General features: G+C 68.9%; 1 protein-coding gene across 1 annotated transcript; it reads right to left on the bottom strand.

Annotated features, from left to right (window-relative positions):
- Positions 1-5,980: 5,980 nt before the first annotated feature.
- On the bottom strand, positions 5,981-19,460 carry LOC132393863 (E3 ubiquitin-protein ligase TRIM39-like). Its single transcript, XM_059969258.1, has 2 exons — positions 19,240-19,460; positions 5,981-7,160 (listed from the first exon to the last, which is right to left on the bottom strand). Exons 1-2 carry the CDS (start codon positions 19,458-19,460, stop codon positions 6,608-6,610), a joined length of 774 nt encoding a protein of 257 aa, XP_059825241.1. The 3' UTR covers positions 5,981-6,607.
- Between the last annotated feature and the right edge of the window lie 733 nt (positions 19,461-20,193).

Below are 20,193 nucleotides of genomic sequence, written 5' to 3' on the forward strand. Positions count from 1 at the left end.
AGAGGTTACGAAGAAAGTTGATGAGGGTAAAGCAATGGATGTTGTCTATATGGACTTCAGTAAGGCCTTTGACAAGGTTCCACACGGAAGGTTATTTAGGAAGGTTTAATCGTTAGGTATTAAAATTGAAGTAGCAAAATGGATTCAACAGTGGCTGGATGGGAGATGCCAGAGAGTAGTGGTGGATAACTGTTTGTCAGGTTGGAGGCCGGTGACTAGTGGTGTGCCTCAGGGATCTGTACTGGGTCCAATATTGTTTGTCATATACATTAATGATCTGGATGATGGGGTGGTAAAGTGGATTAGTAAGTATGCAGATGATACTAAGATAGGTGGAGTTGTGGATAATGAAGCAGTGTTTCAAAGCTTGCAGAGAGATTTAGGCCAGTTAGAAGAGTGGGCTGAACGATGGCAGATGGAGTTTAATGCTGATAAGTGTGAGGTGCTACATTTTGGTCGGAATAATCCAAATAGGACATACATTGTAAATGGTAGGGCATTGAAGAATGCAGTAGAACAGAGTAATAATGGTGCATAGTTCCGTGAAGGTGGAATCTCATGTGGATAGGGTGGTGATGAAAGCTTTTGTTATGCTGGCCTTTGTAAATCAGAGCATTGAGTATAGGAGTTGGGATATAATTTTAAAATTGTACAAGGCAGTGGTAAGGCTGAATTTGGAGTATTGTGTACAGTTCTGGTCACCGAATTATAGGAAAGATATCAACAAAATAGAGAGAGTACAGAGAAGATTTACTAGAATGTTACCTGGGTTTCAGCACCCAAGTTACAGGGAAAGGCTGATCAAGTCAGTTCTTTATTCTTTGGAGCGTAGAAGGTTGAGGGGGGACTTGATAGAGGAATTTAAAATTATGAGGGGGATAGATAGAGTTGATGGGGATAGGCTTTTTCCATTGAGAGTAGGGAGATTGAAACAAGAGGACATGATCTGAGAATTAGGGGACAAAAGTTTAAGGGTAACACGAGGGTGAATTTCTTTACTCAGAGAGTGGTAGTTGTATGGAACGAGCCACCCAGTCCGGACCCCCTGCAATTCACAACCGATCAACAGATGATGCAATAGCCACTGCTCGACATACCGTCCTTACATATCTGGGGAAGAATGGTGCTTATGTCAGAATGATGTTCTTGGACCACAGCATTCAACACAATTCCCTCCAGGCTCGACAGACAGCTCAGAAACCTCTCCCTTGTGCATCTGGATCCTGGACTTCCTGTCAGATGGCCAGCAGGTGTTGAGAGTGGGCTCCCTCACCTCCACCCCTCCGACTCTCAACACACGAGCTCCTCAGGGCTGTGTCGACACCCACAGCTCCAATCTGCTGATTAAATTTGCTGACGACACTACATTGATTGGCCTAATCTCAAACAATAGCGAGGTGGCCTACAGGGAAGAAGTCATCTCTCTGATACGATGGTGTCAAGAAAACAACCTCTCCCTCAATGTCAGAAAAACAAAGGAGCTGGTCGTGGATTACAGGAGGGATGGAGACCGGCTAACCCCTATTGAATCACTGGATCTGGGGTTGAGAGGGTAAACAGCTTCAAGTTCTTCAGCATCCACGTCACCGAGGACCTCACGTGGTCTGTACACAACAGCGCCTCTTTCACCTCAGACGGTTGAGGAAGTTCGGTACGGGTCCCCAAATCCTAAGAACTTTCTATAGGGGCACAATTGAGAGCATCCTGACTGGTATATGGGAACTGTACCTCTCTTCATCGCAGGATTCGGCAGAGAGTGGTGCCTACAGCCCAGCACATCCGTACTTGTGAACTTCCCATGATTCAGGACATTTACAAGGACAGGTGTGTCAAAAGGGCCCGTAGGATCACTGGGGACACAAGTCACCCTGACCATAATCTAATCCAGCTGCCACCATTCGGGAAGCGATACCGCTGCATAAACCCCAGGCTCCAGTGCAGCTTCTTCCATCAAACATCACACTGACTGTTCTGTTTATTATAAATTACTATGATTGCACATTTAGACGGAGAGGTAACGTGAAGATTTTTACTCCACGTGTATGTGAAGGATGTAAGAAATAAAGTCAATTCAATTCAGTCCGAGCAACACACACAAAATGCTGGAGAAACTCAGCAGGGCAGGCAGCATCTACGGAAAAAAGTACAGTCGACATTTCGGGCCGAGACTCTTCAGCAGGACTGGAGAAAAAAACATGAGGAATCGCAGTCAAAAGGTGGGGGGGGGGGGATCACGAGGTGATGGGTGAAACCGGAAGCTGGGAAGTTGATTGGGTGAAAGAGACACAGGACTGGAGAAGGGTGAGTTCTATAGGAGAGAACAGGAGGCCATGGAAGAAAAGTGGGAGGAGCACCAGAGGGAGGCGATGGGCAGGCAAGGAGATGCAGTGAGGGAGGGAAAATGGGCACGGGGAACGGTGAAGGAGGGAAAATGGGCACGGGGAACAGTGAAGGAGGGAAAATGGGCACGGGGAATGGTGAAGGAGGGAAAATGGGCACGGGGAATGGTGAAGGACGGAAAATGGGCACGGGGAACGGTGAAGGAGGGGTGGCCATTACTGGAAGTTTGATAAATCGATGTTCATGCCATCAGGTTGGAGGCTACCCAGACGGAATATGAGATATTGCTCCTCCAACTGAGTGTGGCCTCATCGCGACAGTAGAGGAGGCCCTTGGTGGACATGTGGGAATAGGCAGTGGAATTAAAATGGGCGGCTACTGGGAGATCCTGCATTTACTGGTGAAGCAGACTCCCAATCTATGTCGGGTCTCATCGATGTACAGGCCACACCAGAGGCACCAAACACAGTGTATGACCCCACCTGACACACAGGTGAAGTGTCGCCTCACCTGGAAGTGCCAGGAGGGAGTTCAGTGGGAAGGGACGAATGGACATGAGTCGTGTAGGGAGTGATCCCTGCTGAAAGCAGAAAGTGGGGGAGAGGGAAAGATGTGCTTGGTGGTGGGATCCTGTTGGAGACGGTGGAAATTACAGAAATTATTAAGAGTGAGGACAGGTTCCGCTAGATGCAGGAGAGTGGTGGTGGAAGGGAACAGGTTGGGACGGGTGTCCAGAAAGAAAGAGAGAGCTCTGAGGCCTTCCTGCTGGTGGATGAAGGTGTACAGGGACTGGACATCCACAGTGAAAATAAGATGCTCGGGGCCAGGGAACGTGAAATCATTGAAAGATCCAGAGTGTGTGAAGTCACTGAGGGTTCACTCCATCCTGTGACAGTGATCCCGACACTCAACTCCTCAGACAGGGGAAACATCCTCCCTGCATCCTGTCTGTTGAGCCCTGAACGATTTTGCGCTTCCCCGAGATCTCCTCTCATTCTTCTAAACAGGAGAATGTTATGTTCTCTGAGAACATACAACAGTACAGCACAGGAACAGGCACAGAAACTGAAATTTCTGATGTGGACTGTCAAGTTTGTCTAAAGTTACAACAGGACCTCAATCAACTGGGAATATGGGCAAAGGAATGGCAGAAAGAATTCAAAATAGAAATGAGCAAAGTGACGCATTTTGTAAAGTTAAAACCAGGACAGAATGTACACAGTGAATGTCAGGGCTTGAGGTGTGTTATGGAATAGAAATACCCAGGGGAACAAGTACACAGTTCCTGAGAGTAGAGACACAGGTAGACAGAGTAGTGAAGAAGGGGTCTGGTACGCTGGCCTTCATCGATCGGGGATTAAGTACATGAGATGGTTTGTCGTGTTACAGCTGTACAAGACATTGGGGAGACCACACTCAGAGTACTGGGTGCAGTTCTGGTCACCGAGCTGTAGAAAGGATGATATTCAGCTGGAATGTGTGCAGACAGGATTCACAGGAATGTGACCGGGGCTCAAGGGCTTCAGGAGAATCTGGATCAACCTGGACTGTTTTCCTGAAGCAAAGGAGACTGAGGGTGGACATTATTGTGATTGATGAAATCCTGCAGGGCAGTGATGAGGTCGATGGTCACAGGCTTTCCTCAGGGGAGGGGAGTCTAAAACTAGAGGATATAGACTGAAGCTCAGAGGGTAAAGATTATCAGGGGACCTGAGTGGCAAATTTTCCACACAGTCGGTGGTCGATAAATGGGATGAGCTGCCGGAGGAAATGGTAGAGGCCGATAGAATTGAAACATTTTTAGGGCATTTGGATTGAAAACGTTTAGAGGAATGCTGGCCAAATGCTGTCAAATGGGACGTGCTGAGGAAGCCAGCTTGGTTGTCAGGGACATGTTACGTCAAAGGGCCGGTGTGTGTGCTGTCACCTCCATTAGACTCATTAGGAAGAGTGGGACCTCACATCAGAGCAGGGCTGTACAGGGGGGAAGTCAGGAATTTTTCCTGCATCCGTGTTTGAGTAATCCCAGTGTATCCAACACCTCACAATCTTCTTTACATCAAGATCCCACATTTCAGTGTCAAAGATATTTGCCTGACAATTTAAATAATTGATATTTAATCACCTTTTCAGCCTCCTGCTTTACACCTCTATTTATTCCCCAGACCTTCCATCCTCCCTCTGGTCAGTCTGTACACTGCTCTGAAGAACATCAGAAACAGAAGCAGGGAGGCCATTCAGCCCCTCACACCTGTTCTCCCATTAGACATGATCCATACCACTTCCCTGTGCTCATGCTGTTTCTACTGATTCACTTTGTATCCAAAACTCTATCCACATCTCTCAACATAGTTAATGTGTAAATGTGCAGAGCCCTGTTAGATTGTGAGCTGTGTAAATACATTTATTCACCTCTGAATGGTGGTCCCCTCACTGTGTCTCCTCATGCTGACATCCCCGTTACCAGAAACATCATCCCTGCATCTACCTGGGGAGCCTGGAGTAAATCTCAGACTCTCTCTGTGTCTCCACCATACACAAATACACACAGGGGGCTTCACCATTTACATTTCTCCATTGCGTCATGACCAACACAGTCTGCCCGAGGATTGTGCTGGGATCAGCCGGCTTGTGTTGCCACACTTCCGGCTCCAAAATATCGTGTCCCCGTCTCTCTAACCTTCACTGTACCTCTCCGGGTAGTTCCAACCTGAGCATCGGTTTCTCTGATGGTCCACTCCCTCTCCTCTCACATTCCTCCTTCTTTATCCCCCTTTCCGGAGGAAATTACACTGCACTCCCATTTTTTCTTCAATCAGATGCTGGAAGAACTAAAACAAAACAGAAATTACTTGAAACCCACAACAGAGCAGGCAGTGTTTGAATCAATTCCGGGAGAGGTCACCAACGTGGAACATGAAGCCTGTTCCTCTCTCCACAGATCATGACCAACCTGTTGTGTTTTTCCCCACATTTCCTGCATATAAACTGGGTCCAAAACTGAATATCTGATTCAAAGTAGAGATCCCGACTCTATTTGCCTCGTAAATTAGAGGAACAGCTCCCCATTTTCCGTCAGGGTGATCGGCAACCTGGCAGCATCAACATCGAACTTTCAAACTTCTGGAAATCGTTCACTGTCACTTTTCCTGTTTAATTGTCTCTCTCCTCCTGATCCACCAGCCCCATCGCCCTCTCTCTTTCCCCTCCTTCCCCACCCTCTCCTTCTGCCCATCCCCCACACACTCCTGAACCACCCGCTCCATCTGACCATCACCCATACACTCCTCCCCACCCTCTCCATCTGCCCATCACCCACACACTCCTCCCCACCCTCTCCATCTGTCCATCACCCACACACTCCTCCCCACCCTCTCCACCTGCCCATCACCCACACACTCCTCCCCACCATCTCCATCTGTCAATCACCCACACACTCCTCCCCACCCTCTCCAGCTGCCCATCACCCACACACTCCTCCCCCACCCTCTCCATCTGCCCATCACCCACACACTCCTCCCCACCCTCTCCATCTGCCCATCACCCACACACTCCTCCCCACCCTCTCCATCTGACCATCACCCACACACTCCTCCCCACCCTCTCCATCTGCCCATCACCCACACACTCCTTCCCACCCTCTCCATCTGCCCATCACCCACACACTCCTCCCCACCATCCCCATCTGCCCATCACCCACACACTCCTCCCCACCCTCTCCATCTGCCCATCACCCACACACTCCTCCCCACCTCCCTCCCTTTACTCTGGGGTCACTTTCCCCTCCTGTCAGATTCCAAAATCTTCTGCCCTTTGTTACTGACACCTCTCACCTCCCAATTTCTGACACATTTCCACCCGTCCCTCATCTATCACCCCTCCCTCAGCTATTACCCCTCACCTGGATCCGCCCCTCACCTGCCCATTTCCCTCCATAAATGTTACCGGACACGCTGGGAGACCCAGGCGCTGGGAGTCCCGTGTTTCCAAGTTTCACCCTGACCTCCCTCTCCCAGTCAGTACCACCCCCACTTGCCCCAGTTACCCTGTCAGTCCCGGTGGACTTTAGCACCCGGAGGAGCCGGGGAGCTCAGGACCCGCCGCCCGCGGCTGCTGCTGAATCCGCAGTGTTTCTGTTCCGTTGACGGATGCGGTAAAGCAGTTAAAATTAATGGATCGATAATTCTCACATCGTGTTTATTTCACTCTCCGCACATTTATATTTACACTGACTGACTCCTGACACCGGTCCCGGGACCCGACCCGTTTACAGACCCGCAGCGGAACCGGAGCAGATTCTCAGCCATTCGTTTTCATATCCAAACCCGAAGAAAGGATAAAGTTTCTCCGTGACTTTATTCCCAGTGAAGGTGTGGAGATGGGACTTGGTCTCCGCGTCGTAAAATGAAACTGTCCCGGACTCGTAACTGAGATAAACTCCCACCCTCCCGGGGATGGGATCGGCAGAGAGACGGGACACAGGGGAGGTGAGAACCCCGAACACGTCATCAAACCGCCCGATGATCCAGAATCCGGTCTCCGGACTCACTGTGAACTTTCCCTTCCTCATCACAGACTCTGCGGCGACTCCCAGATACCACCACCGATTCCCCATCACCTCCACCTCCCAGTAATGTCTCCCCGATGTGAATCCCTCCGATCCCAGCACACAAGCCCAGTCTGTGAACCTCTTCCCGGTGTCAGGGAGATCCCTCCGGGTATCGGTGTATCTCACACTCTTCCGATCCTCAGACACATCGAGCGCCGGATGCGCCGTTTCCACATCCAGGGTGACAGAGACTGGGGAGAGAAGCAGAGAATTAGAGAGTCCCCGGGATCGGGGGGAGGGGGGAGGAGTCTCGGGCAGTGCGGCCCCGGGGATCGGGGGGAGACTCGGGCAGCGCGTCCCCGGGATCGGGGGGAGTCTCGGGCAGCGCGGCCCCGGGACCGGGGGAGACTCGGGCAGCGCGGCCCCGGGGATCGGGGGGAGACTCGGGCAGCGCGGCCCTGCGACCGGGGGGAGACTCGGACAGCGCGGCCCCGGGGATCGGGGGGAGACTCGGACAGCGGGGCCCCGGGGATCGGGTGGAGACTCGGGCAGCGCGGCCCCGGGACCTGGGGGAGATTCGGACAGCGCGGCCACGGGGATCGGGGGCAGTCTCCGGCAGCGCGGCCACGGGACCTGGGGGGGGGAGAATCGGGCAGCGCGGCCCCGGGGATCGGGGAGAGACTCGGGCAGCGCGGCCCCGGGACCGGGGGAGACTCGGGCAGCGCGACCCCGGGGATCGTGGGGAGACTCGGGCAGCGCGGCCCCGGGGATCGGGGGAGACTCGGGCTGCGCGGCCTCGGGGATCGGGGGGAGACTCGGTCAGCGCGGCCCCGGGGATCGGGGAGAGACTCGGGCAGCGCGGCCCCGGGGATCGGGGGAGACTCGGGCAGCGCGGCCTCGGGGATCGGGGGGAGACTCGGGCAGCGCGGCCCCGGGACCTGGGGGAGACTCGGACAGCGCGACCCCGGGAATCGGGGGGAGTCTCCGGAAGCGCGGCTCCGGGACCGGGGGGAGACTCGGGCAGCGCGGCCCCGGGGATCGGGGGAGACTCGGGCAGCGCGACCCCGGGGATCGGGGGGAGCCTCGTGCAGCGCGGCCTCGGGGATCGGTGGGAGACTCGGGCAGCGCGGCCCCGGGACCGGGGGGGGGGGGGGGGGGAGTCTTGGGCAGCGCGGCCCCGGGGATCGGGGGAGACTCGGGCAGCGCGACCCCGGGGATCGGGGGGAGCCTCGTGCAGCGCGGCCCCGGGACCGGGGGAGAATCGGGCAGCGCGTCCCGGGACCGGGGGAGATTCGGGCAGCGCGTCCCCGGGATCGGGGGAGATTCGGGCAGCGCGTCCCCGGGATCGGGGGGAGAGACTCGGTCAGCGCGGCCCCGGGACCGGGGGAGACTCGGGCAGCGCGGCCCCGGGGATCGGGGGGAGAGTCGGGCAGCGCGGCCCTGGGACCGGGGGGAGACTCGGGCAGCGCGGCATCGGGGATCGGGGGAGACTCGGGCAGCGCGACCCCGGGGATCGGGGGGAGCCTCGTGCCGCGCGGCCTCGGGGATCGGGGGGAGACTCGGTCAGCGCGGCCCCGGGGATCGGGGAGAGACTCGGGCAGCGCGGCCCCGGGAATCGGGGGAGACTCGGGCAGCGCGGCCTCGGGGATCGGGGGGAGACTCGGGCAGCGCGGCCCCGGGACCGGGGGGGAGAATCGGGCAGCGCAGCCCCGGGGACCGGGGGGGAGACTCGGAGAGCGCTTCCCCGGGGATCGGGGGAAGACTCGGGCAGCGCGGCCCCGGGACCTGGGGGAGACTCGGACAGCGCGACCCCGGGAATCGGGGGGAGTCTCCGGCAGCGCGGCGCCGGGACCGGGGGGAGACTCGGGCAGCGCGGCCCCGGGGATCGGGGGAGACTCGGGCAGCGCGACCCCGGGGATCGGGGGGAGCCTCGTGCAGCGCGGCCTCGGGGATCGGGGGAAACTCGGGCAGCGCGGCCCCGGGACCGGGGGGGGGGAGACTTGGGCAGCGCGGCCTTGGTGATTGGGGGGAGACCCGGGCTGTGCGGCCCAGGGGATCGGGGGGAGACTCGAGCAGCGCGGCCCCGGGGATCGGGGGAGACTCGGGCGGCGCGGCCCCGGGACCGGGGGAGACTCGGGCGGCGCGGCCCCGGGACCGGGGGAGAATCGGGCAGCGCGTCCCGGTACCAGGGGAGATTCGGGCAGCGCGTCCCCGGGATCGGGGGGGGGGGGGAGACTCGGGCAGCGCGGCTCTGGGACCGGGGGGAAACTCGGGCAGCGCGGCCCCGGGGATCGGAGGAGACTCGGGCAGCGCGACCCCGGGGATCGGGGGGAGCCTCGTGCCGCGCGGCCTCGGGGATCGGGGGGGAGACTCGGTCAGCGCGGCCCCGGGACCGGGGGGGGGGGGGAGACTCGGGCAGCGCGGCCCCGGGACCTGGGGGAGATTCGGACAGCGCGGCCACGGGTATCGGGGGGAGACTCGGGCAGCGCGGCCCCGGGGATCGGGGGAGACTCGGGCGGCGCGGCCCCGGGACCGGGGGAGACTCGGGCGGCGAGGCCCCGGGACCGGGGGAGAATCGGGCAGCGCGTCCCGGGACCGGGGGAGATTCGGGCAGCGCGTCCCCGGGATCGGGGGGGGGGTGGGGAGACTCTGGCAGCGCGACCCCGGGACCGGGGGAGACTCGGGCAGCGCGGCCCCGGGGATCGGGGGGAGAGTCGGGCAGCGCGGCCCTGGGACCGGGGGGAGACTCGGGCAGCGCGGCCCCGGGGATCGGGGGAGACTCGGGCAGCGCGACCCCGGGGATCGGGGGGAGCCTCGTGCCGCGCGGCCTCGGGGATCGGGGGAGTCTCGGGCAGCGCGACCCCGGGGATCGGGGGGAGCCTCGTGCCGCGCGGCCTCGGGGATCGGGGGGAGACTCGGTCAGCGCGGACCCGGGATCGGTGGGGGGGGAGACTCGGGCAGCGCGGCCTCGGGGATCGGGGGGAGACTCGGGCAGTGCGGCCCCGGGGATCGGGGGGAGACTCGGGCAGCGCGGCCCCGGGGTCGGGGGGGAGACTCGGGCAGCGCGGCCCCGGGGATCGGGGGGAGTCTCGGGCAGCGCGGCCCCGGAGCTCGGGGAGAGACTCGGGCAGCGCGGCCCCGGGGATCGGGTGGAGACTCGGGCAGCGCGGCCCCGGGGATCGGGGGGAGACTCGGGCAGCGCGGCCCCGGGGATCGGGGGGAGTCTCGGGCAGCGCGGCCCCGGAGCTCGGGGAGAGACTCGGGCAGCGCGGCCCCGGGGATCGGGTGGAGACTCGGGCAGCGCGGCCCCGGGGATCGGGGGGAGACTCGGACAGCGCGGCCACGAGAATCGGGGGGAGTCTCGGGCAGCGCGGCCCCGGAGCTCGCGGAGAGACTCGGGCAGCGCGGCCCCGGGGATCGGGTGGAGACTCGGGCAGCGCGGCCCCGGGGATCGGGGGGAGACTCGGGCAGCGCGGCCCCGGGGATCGGGGGAGACTCGGGCTGCGCGGCCTCGGGGATCGGGGGGAGTCTCGGGCAGCGCGGCCCCGGAGATCGGGGAGAGACTCGGGCAGCGCGGCCCCGGGGATCGGGGGGAGACTCGGGCAGCGCGGCCCCGGGGATCGGGGGAGACTCGGGCAGCGCGGCCCCCGGGACCGGGGGGAGACTCGGGCAGCGCGGCCTCGGGGATCGGGGGAGACTCGGGCAGCGCGGCCCCGTGACCGGGGGCGGGGGAGACTCGGGCAGCGCTGCCTCGGGGATCGGTGGGAGACTCGGGCAGTGCGGCCCCGGGGATCGGGGGGAGACTCGGTCAGCGCGGCCCCGGGGATCGGGGGAGACTCGGGCTGCGCGGCCTCGGGAATCGGGGGGAGACTCGGGCAGCGCGGCCCCGGGACCGGGTGGGAGAATCGGGCAGCGCGGCCTCGGGGATCGGGGGGAGTCTCGGGCAGCGCGGCCCCGGAGATCGGGGAGAGACTCGGGCAGCGCGGCCCCGGGGATCGGGGGGAGACTCGGGCAGCGCGGCCCCGGGGATCGGGGGAGACTCGGGCAGCGCGGCCCCCGGGACCGGGGGGAGACTCGGGCAGCGCGGCCTCGGGGATCGGGGGAGACTCGGGCAGCGCGGCCCCGTGACCGGGGGCGGGGGAGACTCGGGCAGCGCTGCCTCGGGGATCGGTGGGAGACTCGGGCAGTGCGGCCCCGGGGATCGGGGGGAGACTCGGTCAGCGCGGCCCCGGGGATCGGGGGAGACTCGGGCTGCGCGGCCTCGGGACTCGGGGGGAGACTCGGGCAGCGCGGCCCCGGGACCGGGTGGGAGAATCGGGCAGCGCGGCCTCGGGGATCGGGGGGGAGATTCGGGCAGCCCGGCCCCGGGGATCGGGGGAGACTCGGGCAGAGCGGCCCCGGGGATCGGGGGAGACTCGGGCAGCGCGGCCCCCGGGACCGGGGGGAGACTCGGGCAGCGCGGCCTCGGGTATCGGGGGGAGACTCGGGCAGCGCGGCCCCGTGACCGGGGGCGGGGGTGACTCGGGTAGCGCTGCCTCGGGGATCGGTGGGAGACTCGGGCAGTCCGGCCCCGGGGATCGGGGGGAGACTCTGTCAGCGCGGCCCCGGGGATCGGGGGAGACTCGGGCTGCGCGGCCTCGGTGATCGGTGGGAGACGCGGGCAGAGCGGCCATTGGACCGGGGGGAGACTCGGAGAGCGCGGCCCCGGGGATCGCGGGCGGACTAGGGCAGTGCGGCCCTGGGACCGGGGGAGACTCGGGCAGCGCGGACCCGGGGATCGGGGGGAGTCTCCGGCAGCGCTGCCCCGGGACCGGGGGGAGACTCGGGCAGCGCGGCCTCGGGGATCGGGGGGAGTCTCGGGCAGCGCGGCCCCGGGACCGGGGGGGGGAGACTCCGGCGGCACGGCCTCGGGGATCGGGGGGAGACTCGGGCAGCGCGGCCCCGAGGATCGGGGGGAGACTCGGTCAGCACGGCCCCGGGGATCGGGTGGAGACTCGGACAGCGCGGCCCCGAGAATCGGGGGGAGTCTCGGGCAGCGCGGCCCCGGAGCTCGGGGAGAGACTCGGGCAGCGCGGCCCCGGGGATCGGGTGGAGACTCGGGCAGCGCGGCCCCGGGGATCGGGGGGAGACTCGGGCAGCGCGGCCCCGGGGATCGGGGGAGTCTCGGGCTGCGCGGCCTCGGGGATCGGGGGGAGTCTCGGGCAGCGCGGCCCCGGGACCGGGGGGGAGACTCCGGCGGCACGGCCTCGGGGATCGGGGGGAGACTAGGGCAGCGCGGCCCCGGGGATCGGGGGGAGACTCGGTCAGCACGGCCCCGGGGATCGGGTGGAGACTCGGACAGCGCGGCCCCGAGAATCGGGGGGAGTCTCGGGCAGCGCGGCCCCGGAGATCGGGGAGAGACTCGGGCAGCGCGGCCCCGGGGATCGGGTGGAGACTCGGGCAGCGCGGCCCCGGGGATCGGGGGAGACTCGGGCAGCGCGGCCCCCGGGACCGGGGGGAGACTCGGGCAGCGCGGCCTCGGGGATCGGGGGAGACTCGGGCAGCGCGGCCCCGTGACCGGGGGCGGGGAGGACTCGGGCAGCGCTGCCTCGGGGATCGGTGGGAGACTCGGGCAGTGCGGCCCCGGGGATCGGGGGGAGACTCGGTCAGCGCGGCCCCGGGGATCGGGGGAGACTCGGGCTGCGCGGCCTCGGGAATCGGGGGGAGACTCGGGCAGCGCGGCCCCGGGACCGGGTGGGAGAATCGGGCAGCGCGGCCTCGGGGATCGGGGGGGAGATTCGGGCAGCCCGGCCCCGGGGATCGGGGGAGACTCGGGCTGCGCGGCCTCGGGGATCGGGGGGAGTCTCGGGCAGCGCGGCCCCGGGAACGGGGGGAGACTCCGGCAGCACGGCCTCGGGGATCGGGGGGAGCCTCGGGAAGCGCGGCCCCGGGGATCGGGGGGAGACTCGGTCAGCACGGCCCCGGGGATCGGGTGGAGACTCGGGCAGCGCGGCCCCGAGAATCGGGGGGAGTCTCGGGCAGCGCGGCCCCGGGGATCGGGGGAGACTCGGGCAGCGCGACCCCGGGGATCGGGGGGAGCCTCGTGCAGCGCGGCCTCGGGGATCGGTGGGAGACTCGGGCAGCGCGGCCCCGGGACCGGGGGGGGGGAGACTTGGGCAGCGCGGCCCCGGGGATCGGGGGAGACTCGGGCAGCGCGACCCCGGGGATCGGGGGGAGCCTCGTGCAGCGCGGCCCCGGGACCGGGGGAGAATCGGGCAGCGCGTCCCGGGACCGGGGGAGATTCGGGCAGCGCGTCCCCGGGATCGGGGGAGATTCGGGCAGCGCGTCCCCGGGATCGGGGGGAGAGACTCGGGCAGCGCGGCCCCGGGACCGGGGGAGACTCGGGCAGCGCGGCCCCGGGGATCGGGGGGAGAGTCGGGCAGCGCGGCCCTGGGACCGGGGGGAGACTCGGGCAGCGCGGCATCGGGGATCGGGGGAGACTCGGGCAGCGCGACCCCGGGGATCGGGGGGAGCCTCGTGCCGCGCGGCCTCGGGGATCGGGGGGAGACTCGGTCAGCGCGGCCCCGGGGATCGGGGAGAGACTCGGGCAGCGCGGCCCCGGGAATCGGGGGAGACTCGGGCAGCGCGGCCTCGGGGATCGGGGGGAGACTCGGGCAGCGCGGCCCCGGGACCGGGGGGGAGAATCGGGCAGCGCAGCCCCGGGGACCGGGGGGGAGACTCGGAGAGCGCTTCCCCGGGGATCGGGGGAAGACTCGGGCAGCGCGGCCCCGGGACCTGGGGGAGACTCGGACAGCGCGACCCCGGGAATCGGGGGGAGTCTCCGGCAGCGCGGCGCCGGGACCGGGGGGAGACTCGGGCAGCGCGGCCCCGGGGATCGGGGGAGAATCGGGCTGCGCTGCCTCGGGGATCGGGGTGAGTCTCGGGCAGCGCGGCCCCGGGACCGGGGGGGAGACTCCGGCGGCACGGCCTCGGGGATCGGGGGGAGACTCGGGCAGCGCGGCCCCGGGGATCGGGGGAGACTCGAGCAGCGCGGCCCCCGGGACCGGGGGGAGACTCGGGCAGCGCGGCCTCGGGGATCGGGGGGACAATCGGGCAGCGCGGCCCCGTGACCGGGGGCGGGGGAGACTCGGGCAGCGCGGCCCCGGGACCGGGGGGGAGACTCCGGCGGCACGGCCTCGGGGATCGGGGGGAGACTCGGGCAGCGCGGCCCCGGGGATCGGGGGGAGACTCGGTCAGCACGGCCCGGGAATCGGGTGGAGACTCGGGCAGCGCGGCCCCGGGGATCGGGGGAGACTCGGGCTGCGAGCCTCGGGGATCGGGGGGAGTCTCGGGCAGCGCGGCCCCGGGACCGGGGGGGGGGAGACTCGAGCAGCGCTGCCTCGGGGATCGGTGGGAGACTCGGGCAGCGCGCCCCGGGACCGGGGCGGAGTCTCGGGCAGCGCGGCCCCGGGGATCGGGGGAGACTCAGGCAGCGCGACGCCGGGGATCGGGTGGAGACTCGGGCAGCGCGGCCCCGGTGATCGGGGGAAACTCGGGCAGCGCGGTTTCGGGGATCGGGGTGAGACTCGGGCAGCGCGGCCCCGGGACCGGGGGGGGGGGGAGAATCGGGCAGCGCGGCATCGGGGATCGGGGGGGAGATTCGGGCAGCGCGTACCCGGGGATCGGGGGAGAATCGGTCTGCGCGGCCTCGGGGATCGGGGGGAGTCTCGGGCAGCGCGGCCCCGGGACCGGGGGGAGACTCCGGCGGCACGGCCTCGGGGATCGGGGGGAGCCTCGGGCAGCGCGGCCCCGGGGATCGGGGGGAGACTCGGTCAGCACGGCCCCGGGGATCGGGTGGAGACTCGGACAGCGCGGACCCGAGAATCGGGGGGAGTCTCGGGCAGCGCGGCCCCGGAGATCGGGGAGAGACTCGGGCAGCGCGGCCCCGGGGATCGGGTGGAGATTCGGGCAGCGCGGCCCCGGGGATCGGGGGAGACTCGGGCAGCGCGGCGCCCGGGAACGGGAGGAGACTCGGGCAGCGCGGCCTCGGGTATCGGGGGGAGACTCGGGCAGCGCGGCCCCGTGACCGGGGGCGGGGGAGACTCGGGTAGCGCTGCCTCGGGGATCGGTGGGAGACTCAGAGAGCGCGGCCCCGGGGATCGGGGGCGGACTCGGGCAGTGCGGCCCTGGGACCGGGGGAGACTCGGGCAGCGCGGCCCCGGGGATCGGGGGGAGTCTCCGGCAGCGCGGCCCCGGGACCGGGGGGAGACTCGGGCAGCGCGGCCCCGGGGACCGGGGGAAGACTCGGGCAGCGCGGCCCCGGGGATCGGGGGGAGTCTCCGGCAGCGCGGCCCCGGGACCGGGGGGAGACTCGGGCAGCGCGGGCCCGGATATCGGGGGGAGACTCGGGCAGCGCGCCCCGGGACAGGGGGGAGACTCCGGCGGCACGGCCTCGGGGATCGGGGGGAGCCTCGGGCAGCGCGGCCCCGGGGATCGGGGGGAGACTCGGTCAGCACGGCCCCGGGGATCGGGTGGAGACTCGGACAGCGCGGCCCCGAGAATCGGGGGGAGTCTCGGGCAGCGCGGCCCCGGAGATCGGGGAGAGACTCGGGCAGCGCGGCCCCGGGGATCGGGTGGAGACTCGGGCAGAGCGGCCCCGGGGATCGGGGGAGACTCGGGCAGCGCGGCCACCGGGACCGGGGGGAGACTCGTGCAGCGCGGCCTCGGGTATCGGGGGGAGACTCGGGCAGCGCGGCCCCGTGACCGGGGGCGGGGGAGACTCGGGTAGCGCTGCCTCGGGGATCGGTGGGAGACTCGGGCAGTGCGGCCCCGGGGATCGGGGGGAGACTCTGTCAGCGCGGCCCCGGGGATCGGGGGAGACTCGGGCTGCGCGGCCTTGGTGATCGGGGGGAGACGCGGGCAGAGCGGCCATTGGACCGGGGGGAGACTCGGAGAGCGCGGCCCCGGGGATGGCGGGCGGACTCGGGCAGTGCGGCCCTGGGACCGGGGGAGACTCGGGCAGCGCGGACCCGGGGATCGGGGGGAGTCTCCGGCAGCGCGGCCCCGGGACCGGGGGGAGACTCGGGCAGCGCGGCCCCGGGGACCGGGGGAAGACTCGGGCAGCGCGGCCCCGGGGATCGGGGGGAGTCTCCGGCAGCGCGGCCCCGGGGATCGGGGGGGAGATTCGGGCAGCGCGGCCCCGGGGATCGGGGGAGACTCGGGCTGCGCGGCCTCGGGGATCGGGGGGAGACTCGGGCAGCGCGGCCCCGAGGATCGGGGGGAGACTCGGTCAGCACGGCCCCGGGGATCGGGTGGAGACTCGGACAGCGCGGCCCCGAGAATCGGGGGGAGTCTCGGGCAGCGCGGCCCCGGAGATCGGGGAGAGACTCGGGCAGCGCGGCCCCGGGGATCGGGTGGAGACTCGGGCAGCGCGGCCCCGGGGATCGGGGGAGACTCGGGCAGCGCGGCCCCCGGGACCGGGGGGAGACTCGGGCAGCGCGGCCTCAGGGATCGGGGGGAGACTCGGGCAGCGCGGTCCCGTGACCGGGGACGGGGGAGACTCGGGCAGCGCTGCCTCGGGGATCGGTGGGAGACTCGGGCAGTGCGGCCCCGGGGATCGGGGGGAGACTCGGGCTGCGCGGCCTCGGGGATCGGGGGGAGACTCGGGCAGCGCGGCCCCGGGACCGGGGGGGGGGGGGGGAGAATCGGGCAGCGCGGCCACGGGGATCGGGGGGAGACTCGGGCAGCGCGGCCCCGGGGATCGGGGGAGAATCGGGCTGCGCTGCCTCGGGGATCGGGGGGAGTCTCGGGCAGCGCGGCCCCGGGGATCGGGGGAGAATCGGGCTGCGCTGCCTCGGGGATCGGGGGCAGTCTCGGGCAGCGCGGCCCCGGGACCGGGGGGGAGACTCGGGCAGCACGGCCTCGGGGATCGGGGGGAGACTCGGGCAGCCCGGCCCCGGGGATCGGGGGAGACTCGGGCTGCGCGGCCTCGGGGATCGGGGGGAGTCTCGGGCAGCGCGGCCCCGGGACCGGGGGGAGACTCCGGCGGCACGGCCTCGGGGATCGGGGGGAGCCTCGGGCAGCGCGGCCCCGGGGATCGGGGGGAGACTCGGTCAGCACGGCCCCGGGGATCGGGTGGAGACTCGGACAGCGCGGCCCCGAGAATCGGGGGGAGTCTCGGGCAGCGCGGCCCCGGAGATCGGGGAGAGACTCGGGCTGCGCGGCCCCCGGGGATCGGGTGGAGACTCGGGCAGAGCGGCCCCGGGGATCGGGGGAGACTCGGGCAGCGCGGCCCCCGGGACCGGGGGGAGACTCGGGCTGCGCGGCCTCGGGGATCGGGGGGAGAATCGGGCAGCGCGGCCCCGGGACCGGGGGGGAGAATCGGGCAGCGCGGCCCCGGGGATCGGGGGAGAATCGGGCTGCGCTGCCTCGGGGATCGGGGGGAGTCTCGGGCAGCGCGGCCCCGGGACCGGGGGGGAGACTCGGGCAGCACGGCCTCGGGGATCGGGGGTTGACTCGGGCAGCGCGGCCCCGGGGATCGGGGGAGACTCGGTCAGCACGGCCCCGGCGATCGGGTGGAGACTCCGTCAGCGCGGCCCCGGGAATCGGGGGGAGACTCGGGCAGTGCGGCCCCGGGGATCGGGGGGAGACTCGGTCAGCGCGGCCCCGGGGATCGGGGGAGACTCAGGCAGCGCGGCCCCGGGGATCGGGTGGAAACTCGGGCAGCGCGGCCCCGGGGATCGGGTGGAGTCTCGGGCAGCGCGGCCCCCGGGACCGGGGGAGACTCGGGCAGCGCGGACTCGGGGATCGGGGGGAGACTCGGGCAGTGCGGCCCCGGAGATCGGTGAGAGACTCGGGCAGCGCGGCCCCGGGGATCGGGTGGAGACTCGGGCAGCGCGGCCCCGGGGATCGGGGGAGACTCGGGCAGCGCGGCCCCCGGGACCGGGGGGAGACTCGGGCAGCGCGGCCTCGGGGATCGGGGGGAGACTCGGGCAGAGCGGCCATTGGACCGGGGGGAGACTCGGAGAGCGCGGCCCCGGGGATCGCGGGCGGACTCGGGCAGTGCGGCCCTGGGACCGGGGGAGACTCGGGCAGCGCGGACCCGGGGATCGGGGGGAGTCTCCGGCAGCGCGGCCCCGGGACCGGGGGGAGACTCGGGCAGCGCGGCCCCGGGGACCGGGGGAAGACTCGGGCAGCGCGGCCCCGGGGATCGGGGGGAGTCTCCGGCAGCGCGGCCCCGGGGATCGGGGGGAGACTCGGTCAGCACGGCCCCGGGGATCGGGTGGAGACTCGGACAGCGCGGCCCCGAGAATCGGGGGGAGTCTCGGGCAGCGCGGCCCCGGAGATCGGGGAGAGACTCGGGCTGCGCGGCCCCGGGGATCGGGTGGAGACTCGGGCAGAGCGGCCCCGGGGATCGGGGGAGACTCGGGCAGCGCGGCCCCCGGGACCGGGGGGAGACTCGGGCTGCGCGGCCTCGGGGATCGGGGGGAGACTCGGGCAGCGCGGCCCCGGGACCGGGGGGGAGAATCGGGCAGCGCGGCCCCGGGGATCGGGGGAGAATCGGGCTGCGCTGCCTCGGGGATCGGGGGGAGTCTCGGGCAGCGCGGCCCCCGGGACCGGGGGGGAGACTCGGGCAGCACGGCCTCGGGGATCGGGGGTTGACTCGGGCAGCGCGGCCCCGGGGATCGGGGGAGACTGGGTCAGCACGGCCCCGGCGATCGTGTGGAGACTCCGTCAGCGCGGCCCCGGGAATCGGGGGGAGACTCGGGCAGTGCGGCCCCGGGGATCGGGGGGAGACTCGGTCAGCGCGGCCCCGGGGATCGGGGGAGACTCGGGCTGCGCGGCCTCGGGGATCGGGGGAGACTCAGGCAGCGCGGCCCCGGGGATCGGGTGGAAAATCGGGCAGCGCGGCCCCGGGGATCGGGTGGAGTCTCGGGCAGCGCGGCCCCCGGGACCGGGGGAGACTCGGGCAGCGCGGCCTCGGGGATCGGGGGGAGACTCGGGCATCGCGGCCCCGGGACCGGGGGGGGGTGAGACTCGAGCAGCGCTGCCTCGGGGATCGGTGGGAGACTCGGGCAGTGCGGCCCCGGGGATCGGGTGAGACTCGGGCTGCGCGGCCTCGGGGATCGGGGGGAGACTCGGGCAGCGCGGCCTCGGGGATCGGGGGGACACTCGGGCAGCGCGGCCCCGGGGATCGGGGGGCGACTCGGGCAGCGTGACCCCGGGGATCGGGGGGAGACTCGGGCAGCGCGGCCCCGGGGATCGGGGGGAGACTGGGGCAGCGCGGCGCCGGGTATCGGGGGCAGGCTCGGGCAGCGCGGCCCCGGGACCGGTGGGGAGACTCGGGCAGCGCGGCCCCGGGACCGGGGGACACTCGGGCAGCGCGGCGCCGGGTATCGGGGGGAGGCTCGGGCAGAGCGGCCATGGGACCGAGGGGGAGACTCGGAGAGCGCGGCCCCGGGCATCGGGGGCGGACTCGGGCAGTGCGGCCCTGGGACCGGGGGAGACTCGGGCAGCGGGGCCCCGGGGACCGGGCGAAGACTCGGGCAGCGCGGCGCCGGGTATCGGGGGGAGGCTCGGGCAGAGCGGCCATGGGACCGAGGGGGAGACTCGGAGAGCGCGGCCCCGGGGATCGGGGGGAGTCTCCGGCAGCGCGGCCCCGCGACCGGGGGGAGACTCGGGCAGCGCCGCCCCGGGGACCGGGGGAAGACTCGGGCAGCGCGGCCCCGGGGATCGGGGGGTGTCTCCGGCAGCGCGGCCCCGGGACCGGGGGGAGACTCGGGCAGCGCGGGCCCGGGTATCGGGGGGAGACTCGGGCAGCGCGCCCCGGGACCGGGGCGGAGTCTCGGGCAGCGCGGCCCCAGGGATCGGGGGAGACTCAGGCAGCGCGACGCCGGGGATCGGGTGGAGACTCGGGCAGCGCGGCCCCGGTGATCGGGGGAAACTCGGGCAGCGCGGTTTCGGGGATCGGGGTGAGACTCGGGCAGCGCGGCCCCGGGACCGGGGGGGGGGGGGAGAATCGGGCAGCGCGGCATCGGGGATCGGGGGGGAGATTCGGGCAGCGCGGACCCGGGGATCGGGGGAGAATCGGTCTGCGCGGCCTCGGGGATCGGGGGGAGTCTCGGGCAGCGCGGCCCCGGGGATCGGGGGGAGACTCGGGCAGCGCGGCCCCGGGACCGGGGGGGGGGGGGAGACTCGAGCAGCGCTGCCTCGGGGATCGGGGAGAGACTCGGGCAGCGCGGCCCCGGGACCGGGGGGGGAGACTCGGGCAGCACGGCCTCGGGGATCGGGGGGAGACTCGGGCAGCGCGGCCCCGGGGATCGGGG

Source organism: Hypanus sabinus, chromosome 5 (genome assembly GCF_030144855.1).
Source record: "Hypanus sabinus isolate sHypSab1 chromosome 5, sHypSab1.hap1, whole genome shotgun sequence".
Classification (NCBI taxonomy): Eukaryota; Metazoa; Chordata; class Chondrichthyes; order Myliobatiformes; family Dasyatidae; genus Hypanus; species Hypanus sabinus.